The 13,616-nt window shown below is 40.2% G+C and overlaps 1 protein-coding gene across 8 annotated transcripts in view; it reads right to left on the minus strand.

Moving 5' to 3' along the window:
* Positions 1-13,616, minus strand: part of KALRN (kalirin RhoGEF kinase) — a 525,469-nt gene that overhangs the window by 180,138 nt on the left and 331,715 nt on the right. For all 8 annotated transcript variants that reach the window (XM_064451199.1, XM_064451195.1, XM_064451194.1 and 5 more), the window contains exons 14-15: positions 8,766-8,961; positions 2,875-3,041 (exon numbers count right to left, since the gene is read on the minus strand). In XM_064451199.1, coding sequence (XP_064307269.1) covers positions 2,875-3,041; positions 8,766-8,961 — 363 coding nt within the window. The remainder of the gene's footprint in view (positions 1-2,874; positions 3,042-8,765; positions 8,962-13,616) is intronic.

Here is a 13,616-nt window from a genome sequence, read left to right on the forward strand (position 1 = left end):
TGTTAATCTTAGCCATGTTCACAACTGCATCGGGTTTCCACGAACTCTGTGACATTAGATTAGGAAAAACCTAAATACATTCAGTGTCTCTCAAATGACTACTTCCCATCATCCTTTCGGCATATTCATCTGGAAGCAAATATAATGCCAAAGGGCAAAAGTGGATGGACAACAGGCACATGAAAAGGAATAAATGCACTTCAAAACAACCTGGGAAATAAGTGTAGTGGGACACTGTGAGGAGATCTGGGAGTAAATTAGGTCAACTTCAACATTTATCAAAAAAACAAATGAAACATACAGAGAAAAATAAGGTGATAAGGAAGCCAAACAGCTGCACACATAGCATTAGAGAGTTTGTTTTTTAAACTGATCTCCACAACCCTATTCTGCTATTATTTTTATGTAAGCAATCCAAGCTCTGTAGTTTCTGTCGGAAATGAGTGGGATCCAAATGAGGGGAAATCAATCTTGGGCAGGATCTTTCTTAATACCAAAAAATTTGTGATTCACTGGTCTATACTATTTCCACTCTAAAGCAGTTCACAGAACATCTCATTTGGAATTGTTCTGCTTTAATGGCCCCAAACTTCGATTCATTGTCTTGGCATTCAAACCCTTGGTGCATTTGATATAAAGCAGAAATCCCTGGTAAATGAGACTTAAATAGATAGAGACAGTTAGAAGACTTAGTATTTCCATGAGCCATTACATCAAAATGCAAACACATGTACACGTAGCAGCCTTGACCAATTTTACTATGTCAGCAGAACTTAACCACAGCTACAGTAGGTGTCTTGCAGCAACCACATCCCAACTGATTCACAAGAGTGAGAGCGATTTAGTAATGAGATCATCCATCATCTCAGATGCACTAAAATGAAAGTGAAGGAAATCTGGACCAGACTGGAGATGAACTACAAGCCAAAATCAATATATTTCCCAATTTCCCATTTCAAATGGTTTGGAATATGACTCATCTACAGGAAACCAAATAGATAGGGCACAGATATATTTTAACTTGCCTTTTTCTAAGGGAAACTGTAGCTGTGGTAATTTATAGGTTAATAAGCAAAGGAGTCCATAGTATTCAGCTGAACAAATAAAATGACTCTTCACTATTGTTTGTTGAAAGGTCACACTAATGAAGGCTCTGATGGTCCCAAGCTCCGTTAAGGGAATACTAATTCAAGGCAGCTGTTCTCCTCTCACAGTAAGTATTAGATAGTTCAGTCCTAAACCCATTTTCTTTGGTTAGATTTTGGTTTGCAAAATAGCTAAGGCCCAGCAAACACTTGATAATGAGGCAAGTAACATCAGGTACCTGCAGAGAGTGCTGCACTGCCATGGTACAGCTCCAGGGGCAGCCACAGGGCTGAGCAACTGGCACTTCATCCTGGTCAGTTGGGCTACTGACACTTGGTCAGATTGCAATAACCTGTATTTTAGCATTTCTACCACACACATTATTCCTCTCTACTTTCTATCATAAGTTAAAATGGCTCTACTTCATCATAAATCTACTCCACAAAACCTCAAGCTTAGTGAAATTGTGTGTAAGAAACTTTGGGAACTTATGGAAGAAAGGATACACTTCATAATCGTATTAAGGTGGTGATTATGAATATCAGAGTCTTTTTTTTTTTCTTCATGAGAGAGCCAAAGCACACTATAGAGCTCTGGACCCTCATGAGGAGTTGACCTTAAATTATCAGAAGTGCAAAATTACTATATATTCAAAACAAAAATTCAGGAGAGTTCTGCACTGCTTTTGTTTAGGGTTGCAAATATTCACGTCAAAGTGGACTCTGAAAGAAAATGTATGCACTGGTGTTGGTGCCTCCAGCTTCTAGCTTGAGAGTTGTCTGAGAATGAAGGATTTTTTGCCAACAATGATAAAACAAATCAGATAGTGTCACTCAAATGACATACATAACACAAAAATATTCACTTTTGAAGAAAGAATAATTATAATCATGTACGGAACACTCAGTATATTTTTTTTTGTAGTAAACAAAGAAGGAAATCTTTTTCATTAATACCTTGTAGTATTTGTGGAAAAAAAAAAAAACCAAAACCAAACCAACAAAACCCACCACATTTGTACTGGTAAAATGGAAGCCTGAATATTCCATTCCCAGTTTTCCTAATGAAACCAAGACCATTCCATTGAAATCCAGACATACACTGATGTGAGAAGCCACCTATGGATTAGGAAGCAGGAAGTGTAGTGTTATCCTATGTAGCAAAGGAAAACAAAGAAATGCGAGGCATCCAAATTAAATATCAGGGGAAACCTAGGGAGGCAGAACACGACTGCCTACACTAGGATGAAATCTGGAAGGAAGGCACTGTAACAATACTAAGATGGCTAAACAAGTCCTAGGATCTAGAGACCACAGACAGAATTTTTAAACTCACACAGCAGATCCCTGCAGGTCAACAGATGTATAGCAATAAATGAAAAGGTGAAACTACCGTAATGTCATACTTAGACCTCACAGCTCAGTTATCCTTTGCTTTGGGCCAATTCTCCACAACAGCTTAAGTCTGGGTCCCAAATCAAATCATTATATTCCCAGAACACATGGAATTTGAGGTAGTCTCTCCAGTTGAGAAGTTACAGGGTCGGTACTGCACAGACTTCCCATAACTATTCATCAAGCCAAATATATGCACAGTAGAGGCAACAGAGGCCTTAGCTCTTTGTAAAGGGTCATGCTGCAATCTGTCAGCAAATCAAGTACTGTTACGGAAAGGAGGATTAAGATCGTCCACCTAAAGGTATGTGACTTGGCAGAAGCTGGTTTAGCAGTTTGCATGTCTATAATGGCTGAAAACCCTTTTAAGACCCTTGTGGTTAAAACCTCTCACCTGCTTGACTTCAGCCTGTAGGTGCCGGAGCTGTAGGCACTGCTCTAACCTCTTGTGAGTTTGGTCAGCATTAAGCTCCAGCTCATGCTGTTTCTCATGAAGGAATTCCAGCAGTTCTTGAACCTGTGTTGCAAGATCAATGTCTTTTTCACAGATGAGCTCAATGCCTGCAAAATGCAGAGAGAGAGATCATTGCACTTACTTGACATTTCAGTTGTTGCGGAAATGTAAGCTTCAAAATTTTTTGCCACCCAACACACTGATTTGCAATTCTCTGAGTAATTCTTTCTCATGAAACTCCCTCACATGTAATATTTGGCTTTCCCAGTTTCCTATTCTGCATCACTACGTTTTTCTACAAAGTACTGTTTCTCTGGTGATCATTGCTCATCTCAGCCATCAGCATCTGGCTTATAGGACATGATTTAAACACAGCCTTGCTCGAAAACTTGCATGAACATTGGACAGAGAACAAAAGACAGAAAACCCCCCTCCCTTTCATACAGTAATTAGCTTATACTTCAGAAACGCATGTTGAAAAGAACTTAGAAGAGAAAAAGAATGAGGGAGAAAATAGAAAAGTGAATTAAAGGAAGCAAACTCTGGTCTCCAGATCTATAGTAGTTCTACAAGTATGTGGAACTCCACAGTGCACACTTGTTTTTCATGTAGGCGCTTTAGAGGATCGTTAACAACAATTTAGTTTAAACCAACCTATAATTCATTCAGAATTATGCCACAGACTGACTTTCATCCAATCCTCACATACCAGAGAGCAAAGGTGGCTTAGTACCACGTTCCCCATCCCTTGCATCCTGCATGACATTGATAAAGCCCTGACTGACCTGGTCTGATTTCATAGCTGAGCCTGACTTGATCAGGAGGTTGAAATAAAGACCTCCTGAGTCCCTTCCTACCTCCTGAATTTTCTTATGACCCTGCGAGCCTCGTGTGTAGTGGTTACATGAAATAAAACACAGAGCTTCACATCTTCGTTCGTTATTACACTGGTGTGATAGTGTTGCTGGGTATGCTACCAGTGTAATTGTGAATGTTTGTCCTGGAGGAAATATGATGTCTTCCCATGTTACTGTAATTCCTGTGATTAAAAATTAATAAAGACTCAACTCTTCCCTTATTGAGGTCTGCTGGAATTTTGCCATTGGCCTCAATACAGGGAGGATCAGGAACCTAATATAAAAATAATCAGGTTCCAGTAATGCTGAGAAAACACTATACTTTTCTCCAAAGCCATTTGATTTCATGGAATAATAGGACATTAAAAAAGAAATATGTTAATTAGAAGCTCCTGTATAAAACGCTTAGACGCTATTTTTAAAGCCCATTTAGAAAGATGCCTTTTCTTCCCCCTTTACCCTCCTTAGAGACTTGTGACTTTCATTCTCAGAGTGATGTCTACAGAGGACAGTACACAAAATAAATATGACCTTATGATTGACCCTATCCCCTTTTTCCTGACTTCTGGTTTTATCAGAAAAAGTACATAGGAATGCAAGTGATTGGCTTATTCCCTTTCCCAGCCAAAACAAAACAGTTTCTTCATTACCAAATAAAGTGGCTTCCCATTTAGAACTGGAAATTTAACACATGCTTCTATGCTTGGAGTGAAGTTCCTTTCAACGGCCAGAAGCCAGGTATTGTTGCTACAATTAGCCTGCATATGGTTCTATATCCTCAGGACATGATGGCTTTTTGTATGCTTGACTTCACCGCACCTATTTGATATTAAATGCATGGTTTTCCTTCATACGCACTCAGCTGGTATGGTTTTGATTGTGCTAACTCATCAGCAGCAACCAGTGAACTGCCTGGGATGCTATCCAAGGGCAGCCCGCACTCCCTGTGATGAATGATCTGCCCTTTCTTGGTTGTCATATGTCACACAGATTTATTCTACAGTGCCAGTGCATGCGGTGAGAGCCCTTATTCTTCTCAAAGATTGGTTTGCAAAATAGAAAGCCTTGTTTTCAGAATAATTTCATACATGTTACCCTTACATTGTATTTTGATAGATAGAAAAGCACAGCTGATTTTCTGACAAACTGAACTTGGTTACCATTTCTTCTAATGTCTCAACCAGTGCAGCAGATATCAAGGGAAGGATAATGAACCAAAAATGTTTTTAAAAAATATTACAGAAAAGAGTACCAAGCCACACTAACTGGCATCCTACAAAACATACATTAATTACACCTGAGCTGTTTGCGATGTGAGATACTATTCAGTGTAAGGAATGGGTATTACTTTTTAATCTGTACAAAGCTGTTTTGAAACTGTTTTGAACCTGTTCTTAGGCTGAACTATTAAAAGCCTGTGACAGGAAAGTTTAGTATCCTCTTCCTTGCACTATAGTTACAACTAACTAAATGACACCACAAAAATAAATTAAATAGATTTGCATTTCCCTTTTAAGCAATGCAACACTGGGAAAAGACATGAATGATGTTAGCTTGACAACCAGGAAACAAAAGAGGTTTGAATTTTCCACATTACAGGTGGGGACTGTATAAATTTCCCCAACACCAGCTTTGCAGTGTATTTCAGGCCTGACAGACAAATTGCTTATAAGACAAAGAGGTAGCTCTGTAAACCATGAGCGACTGCTAACCATGGTGCTCACTATGACAATGAAACTGACAATGCAAATGGACTTTAATAACCAAATCTGTGCAATCAATTAATCAGCTATTAGAGTGTAACTACTTTTAGTACCTAGAACCAGAATGACTAAGGTGCGTATGCTAATCAATTACATGAACATGTCATCACTGCAGCTTGGGTTGAGATGTTAAATCACTGCTGAATTATGATCCTAAACTTTCCACAGGAAACGGATTTCTCAGAAATGACCAAGCTGCCATTTCTGGAAACACCAGGCCCTTTCAACATATCAAGTTAGACATCCAAAAATCAATATCAATTTTTGAGAATATTTGCCCAAATATTTAGCTTTGCTATCAGTCGTAGAGCTACAATCAAACTGAAAGAATAGAAGATAAGTTCACTGAAATAAAAAGCGCTGCCTCATTAAAAAGTCTAGTCTCCTTGAGTATACTGTTATGATACTCTCTAAATGCAAATATGTTTCCTGAAGGACACAGATTTTAGTAAGACATGAAGACAATTTGAAAGTACTGCAAAATTTCTGAAAGTACAACCTGACTTCCAGATCTTACATATCTCCTAATAAAACCAAACATTCCTTTGAAGAATAATTATTCTGCTGGTGAAAACAGGCTAACCCACACCAGGCTCACCCACGTGTGCCGGAGCAGTGGAAACAATCACAGGAACACAGCTCTGAGCCGTATGGAGGTTTGGAAGTACTGGACTTGCACAGATGCCTCGCATGCACGGCTGCCCTGAATATCTGCATAGAGTCTGATATGGTGCACCACAGGACCACTGTATTTATTGTACCAACATGACAATATTCACAGGGATTTCCAGACACTCCACAGCCTGGTAAGAACCACTGCTCCAAACCTGCATCGGACATGCAAAAATCACGGGCAAATGTCTAAAACCTTCCTTTTCTACCTGCACAAGATTTCCAAGTGAAAAAGGCATCATGTGTGGAAAACCCTGGCTGTAATTTTATCTGACAGACTTACTAGGTTAAAAACCTCCGAGTCAAATGCCAGAGTAATCAAAATTGAATCAGTTTCCTCTGTGACATGATAAAAAGAATAAAGCTTAAAGAGAATTATAGGGAGGGGAAGAAACTTGGTCAATTAAGAGTGGCTGGTTAGGGAGAATGTCCCTGAAAAATTACTTTTTTTCTGGCTTTATCTTCTATAGCTACAGCTGAGTTTTGATTGTAGCAATAGTGATGCTGTACAATAGGAAGCAGCAATAGCAGCTGATTTCCCAGAACCCCTGCAAGTCTGCAGCTCTAGCAGTAAGAACAATCATCCCTTAACTTATGCACTGAATGACTATGATACAGGATTCAGGAAGAGGGAGTAAAATTAAATGAATTTTTTATGGAGTATAACTGTCCTTTATTGAAATAAGAAACAGTAGGCTCCCAAGAGCAATCTTTCTCCCTTATTTTGCCATTTTCCCAGCATTTAGCATTCCATGCATGGCAGACATGACCATTACCTTTGATTAACTACCGTTACTCTACATCCTCATGAGGATTCTGCTTCCTTGCCTTTGGGACCAATAGATTTTTATTGGGTGGGTTTCATAGAAAGTGATCTTAGATAATCTAATAAAAATAGTTTAAACATCACTTCATTTAGTTGCTCATCTTTTGTCTACAATCCAAAAGAAGTTCTTGCTAACTTCTTGAGAAACAGAATTTTTTTTTTCCTAAAAATCAGTCACTGAGACTCCTGACTGTGCTCTGCTATGGATCATATTCTTTACCTCCCATGGATTCCTACTCATATTAAGATTCTTCCAGGATGGAGAGGAAAGAAAAAAAAAAGGAAAAAAAGGCATCTTAACTGATGTATCAGGGCAAGTTTTCTATCCCAGAAAGCAAGGGAGCTGAAGCACAGGACCAGGCGTAGTGTGGGCAGTTCTCATAGAAGCTCATGCACATGGTTCACACAATGCACCGGATTGTCTAGTTCACAACATACTCTTGTGGTAGTCCTTAAGCCTCTGCTGAGTGCAGCTTGCCAAATCAGGCTGAACACTCCCAGATTTTTTTAAAGCAGGGTGTCTAGAGGTAGAACACTTGCAGAAGAATAAAACCATAAAAATCCTTTTTATTTGGAAAGTGAAAATTGGGAGGGAAAGAACAGGAATTGCTCTTGCTTTGCACTCTTTCCAGACATTTAAGAAGGTTAAAACACTTCACAAGTAAAATTCATTTCTGGACCTTATGCAGTGATTAATCTGAATTATGATATTCCTTTTCCAAATGCAAAATGCAAGGATACAAAATTCCTGATTCATAGGATGTCTTAGAAATAGGATCCTACTGCTAAGAAGCAGAGTAAAAGTATCAGACAGACTCCCTATCTGCATGAATCAAATCTGTCATTCAAGAGCACATGCCAAAGGGCTATTTTACATCCAGGTTGCTACCTTTAAGTTTCAAGTGCACACTGAAAAGGAAAATTCCAGTATGGTTTACTGTATTCCCTTTTTATACAAAAGAATTCCAGTTAGACCTGGCTGGAAACAAGAGCTGCATTCATGACTGGTTTCAAGGCTCTCATGTTTGAATTCTTCCTGAGAAGGCTCTTGGATAACTAGCTTCTTTTTCCCCTCGCTCTTCTCTCTCTCCCTCGGGCACATCTGCACCCTGAAATGTGGTACAGGGATAAGGTACTCTAGTCTGTGGAGAATGAGCCAGCACATCTGGTCAGTTTGCCTCTCAGTAAAGTCTAGCTGCAGAAAGGTTAACAAGCTTAGGAGTCCACAACAACCGGACTTCAGCCAGACCTGAGGTCTGATCGACCAGCTAAAGTATCTGTACCTCATGACTCCCTACAGTGCTTTTTTTCTGAGTGGTGCAAGGACAAGGATCTACCAGCGTAACTTGTCTTGCCCTCCCCTCTCCATCCACTTCAGAACTGATCTCAAACTCCATCCTGCAGTTGTGAAACTTTCTGAATGAAACTTGAAAGTCAGCTTTATTTCCTCAATGAGTTTCAGTCTCAAAGAAACAGCAAATTTTTACATATAACCCTGAATCAAAGAATTCCCAAAACTTGTGGAAAAGTTCTGGGAGTGGAAAGACAGGTATTGCCCACACTTACTTGCATTAAAAGCTGATGTATTTGGTATTATTGGGGTATTTTTGCTTGGTATGCATTTTGGTGTGTGTTGGGGTGTGTGTGTGTATGGTGTTCTTAGTTTTTTTTTTTTTTTTTCATATAAAATAGAGATCAAATTGTTCTGCTCACCTGAAGCTTGGACCTCCATGATGTACTGGTGTAAATCTTGCCCTTGCTGGATGACTTCAAAGGTCATGTTGTTCATGGCCAACTTCCGCTCAGTGTGACGCTGCAAACGCTGCTCAGCCAGAGTGAGGTCTTCGGTATTGAAATCATTCATTTGCCTCAGCAGATCTTCATTCCAGGCATCTAACTCTGCTGTAACCTTCATGGGCAGAAGACAGACACTACATTCACTCAAGATCAGTGAAAATTCTTACTCTCAAACTATGTTTGGATCATATTTTGACTCTGATCCAGAAACGCCCAAACCACAGCCTCAGTACGCTCTGGATCCTGCCCACTTAATGGTCACACTTAACATTTTGCTTAGGTGATGATCCACAAAAAGATTATCGGTCCAACAAGAAATGTGACGCCTACTTTTTCCCTTACGCATTCCAAAGGGCACTGTAAAAGAAGACCCACTATATTCACACGGATGGTAGAGATAATGTTTCTGAATAAATTCACATTAATTTTTTTTAAGTTAATTTAATTTTAATTAATTTTAAAAGAAATAGTAATGCTTACAGAATTGCAAAACAATTCGTAACACCTGTGACCACATAATCTCAAAATGGCCTGAATGTTTCTAAAAACATTTTGCAACACACTGTATATTACATATTACAGATGGAAATATTATTTATTCTGTCTTCATAGAATTAAAATTATAAGGTGCTTCCTTTAAGCCCTAAAACAGGGATAACTAATACGTATTCAGAATTATTATTGATATAATGCATTGTGAACAGTATCTACCCGTTATTCACAGAAAATGCATCATGAGGCTAAATATTTTATTATGAATTTGTGAGTTAACCCCCACAATATTGCAGCTGCACAGTGAGTCCTATGCTGTGCTTTCATGGACTTACAGTCTTTTATAAAGGTCCTTCTGTTGTCTTCAGTGGACTTGGGAACAGGCCCTGTATAACTTTTTTCTCCTGTGGATCTGAAAGCTTTTACGCTAGGGAATGAATATAAATAATTCACTTTTACAGATGGGGAAAGCACAGCACAGAAACATCATACTCAAGGGCTAGGTGAGTCACCAGTGGAATCACGAGTTGTACCTGGCTCTAACCAAAGACCTACAGTACCTGCTAATAACTCATGGGAACATGCAAAATCTGTTGCTTTCTTTGCTTCCTCATTATAACATGCAGTTGATGATTTTAGCAGTCCATTGACTGTATCTTCTGTATTTTACATTTTAGCCCCCAAATAGCCAACTGGTATCAAAGTCCTCTGTTTTTGCGTGTTCAATTAAAGCAAGATCCATCCTCCACACAAACAGCACAGTCTCACCTCAACCTAGATTCTGCTACTACAGACAAAAAAGAGGGAACATGCTAGCGACAATGAATGAGGGAGGAGGGACGAGGAGGATGGGAATTAAATCATGCATATAGGCTAGTGGTGTGCAGAGCACCTTTTTTTTTTTTAAGTATTTAAGAATTATCAGATAAATGCCTTAATTCTGATTCATAGGTCAATTCCTCATAGCTAGATTCAGGAGAGCTAAAACTAGGTATCTAAATTCCCACTTGTGCATGTTATGATGTAGTGGAAAGTTCTCCATTTCTCACTAAAGGTGCTTTTCAGTGCCTGTGTGCCGTGAGATGCTTAAGTTCCTAAGGAGCCAAGATTCAAAATTTTCTATTCAGTTTTCCTTTCCAGAAAGCATACATTATAGCCAACGCAGGCACGGGAAGACAACCCGAATGCACCGTCTCTCAGTCCTTCTCACATTAGCATGGATGGGAGTACACAGTTTTCAATTAGAAGGGAAAACATAAGCAGTTTTTAGGCTGTTTTATGAGAGAAGCAGAAAAGCAGGTTTACTCAACCAAGAAGCTGGGAACTCAGCTGCAGGGTGAAAGGCAGAGTGTGGACATCCTGAGGGACTTCTATTTTTCTTCAGCTTGTTCAACTGCCCATTCCACTCAATTACCTTTAAATAACAGCTATCTCTACAGTCTCTTTGGCCCCATTCCTGATTCCAGCAGCCTCTGATTCATTCACATGTCATAGCTGGAGTTCCTGGGCTGTGGAGTCTTATTGGCAGATTTAACAGTTATAGAGAAATTGTCAAAGGAGATGCTGGAGAAGGGTTTTACTAGATACATTTGCATTTAGAGACAGATCCTCAGCTAACAGTAATCAGAACTGAGGTGGTCTTGACCTTGTTTCCAACTATGATGGAATGAATTTAGGGTAAACACAGGTTCCTACAGTCATTACAATAACATTTAAAGTTCAATGCAAAGCCCTTTCTGCTCTTTCTAATGGAAATGCATGTGATATAAGTGAATCAGAATAATTTTATTTTTTATGAGCTATTAAAAATATTGTCTGTTTGAATTAATTGTATTGATTGTCAGGCTGCTAAAATATAAGTATTTGAAATTTTGCAAGGATTCACAAAGTAATTCCCAATTTCCTGTGAACATGCCCATGAACGTGTACTCAGGAAGGTGTCTAACAATATTTATAAATGACAGTAATAGAAAAGATTTAAAACAATCAAAGAATGTGTTACATTAGTTTACTTTGACAGTCATGATGATTTGGAGATTCTAATCAAAACAAAATCCCTCCATCCCTTTTATGTCTATGGACGTCACCCCCAGGACTGGAAAATGCAAATCTTTCAGAGGGTTGAACTGTCAGGGAAGTTGATGATGGACATATGAAGGAACCAACAAGTCTTTCCATAGCTACACTGAGATCTAGGACTTCAACAAAACTGCCCAGGTCAACCTCTCTGCTGTGGTGCTGTTTCTCTTGGTAACTTTTCCACTTGGCTGTGGATGGGACACTGAGCAGCATTCCTTTTATCATTCAATCCACAATAATTTCCAGTCCAGCACAGGGAAATGTCTGTTTCTGACTGTACTGCTTTTTGCCCCTCAGGCATGAGTGTCCAAGACAGGTCTCTAACAGAAAAGCATCATCATTCAAGATTTCCTCCCAGGCAGCCAGTGCTCCTCACGCTCATGTCGGCAGCCAGCTCTGACCAGGCTCCCCACAGAGGAGCAGCTGCACCTAAATATTTACCTGTCCTATTAGCCATTGCAAGGCACTGAAGGGCATATGCTCCATTATCCACACTTCCAGTTCAAATCAGTGGTTCCAATTAAAGGGGAAAGGACAGTACAAGAAGTCAGGACATGAGCTAATTGATAAACTCCTCAGGATACAAGGCCAGTCCAGGGGGCTCCATCTCACATTGCCAGGAATGGGAACAGGGGCTAAGAGTGCACCTGAGTGTCTCTGGACAGGTCTGACGGGGCTTGTTAGCCCAGTGTCAGCTCTGCCGGGGCCATGAGCACAGCTACCAGCAAAGGAGAGAAGGAAGCAAGGAGCTAAGTTGCCTCCAAGTGGGGGCTGATGAAGGAGTGACAATCATCCTGTGTGCTAGGTTAGGAGAAGTGAGGAAGGAGTCAGGCACAGTGAGAGGTGGAACATCATCAAATCTCTCAGGCGAAATGTGTACAGGAAGGTTGTGTACATTGCTCTGAGTAACTGAGACAAACAGATGGCTAGAAGGGAATCTAAAGCACATGGAGGCAAGGAAGCAATAGCAGAGCTGTGATAACAATCTAGGTTTCCTGAACCCCAATCTGGTGCCCTATCCCAGAGACCATGCTGCTTTGTATGTCTCATTAAGACATTTCCTTTTCTGTCTGTACAGCCAAGGCCTCAAAATCCCAGAATTTTCTGTACTTCAAACCGGACCATTTGGAAATGGTCCCAGAGTCTGAATTTGAGTCCCTAACTGGTTTGACTTGAGTATAGGGAAAATTATTTCTTTTTCTTCAGGAAGAAGCTGTAATTAGGCAGCTCCGTTAACTACAGAAGTATATTTTTCATGTCTAAAATAGGACTTTGGATGCTTTCACAGACTGGTCAGGCACTGACATCTATGGTGAAACTTGGGCTGCATCAGACAAAAGCATCCTGTCTCCTAAGCTGTGCTAAGAGCCAATTGCACTGGGCCCATGTCAGGAACTGTCTCATAAATGAGGCTTACTTGGCCATGAACTGTTGAATTCCCTTTTAATCCAGAAGAATGGCTGATTAGAGTTTACTCTGTTCATCTGCTAGGTTTTTGTGGAAAGAATTGACAGTGCTTCTTATGTTTATTGACTCCACTTCCCAGTGTTTGTGAGTCTAAATAGACCTCAGCATCCCTTACATGGCCTGAGAGAAGAGAAGCCCTGCCCCAAGAGAAGCCGTAAGCTCTGCTCTGTTCTGCTGTGCCATGAGAGAGAAATCATAAAAAAGCAGAAGGGTCATGAGAGCGACAACAGTGGCAGTGCAGAGGTCTGCATTAGGAAAAGCAGCAGACTTATCCCCAGATGCCCACACTGTTCCAAGGAAAGCTGCACACATGCCTCACTGCCAGCCACACCCCAGCTGACTCCTTGAGAGCATCCATGCTCCTTCCCTGCAGGTCATATAAGTTTGGTGGCCAAGAAACAGCTCCCTGCTACTAAAGGAAGGCCAAGTGACCCCAGAGTAGAGAGAAAGACAAAACAAAACTATTAACTGACAATGAGACCAGAAAGCACATTTCTTCATTCTTCACCTGAAATAAATGCTCCTGCTACCTTTATAATGGAAGGGGAACTAATGCTGGTAGTGAACCCAATTTAGTACTAAATGAGATACGTGAGATGTCCTTACCAGAGCAGCGGAGGCAGCGCAAATACTGGGTTTGTGCTGAGCTCCACACTGCTATCACAAAGCTATAGTAGATACACAGACTATGTCAGCCAGGTCTGTTTTTCATGCAGACATAGCAACCGC

This window comes from Phalacrocorax carbo, chromosome 5, assembly GCF_963921805.1.
Source record: "Phalacrocorax carbo chromosome 5, bPhaCar2.1, whole genome shotgun sequence".
Classification (NCBI taxonomy): Eukaryota; Metazoa; Chordata; class Aves; order Suliformes; family Phalacrocoracidae; genus Phalacrocorax; species Phalacrocorax carbo.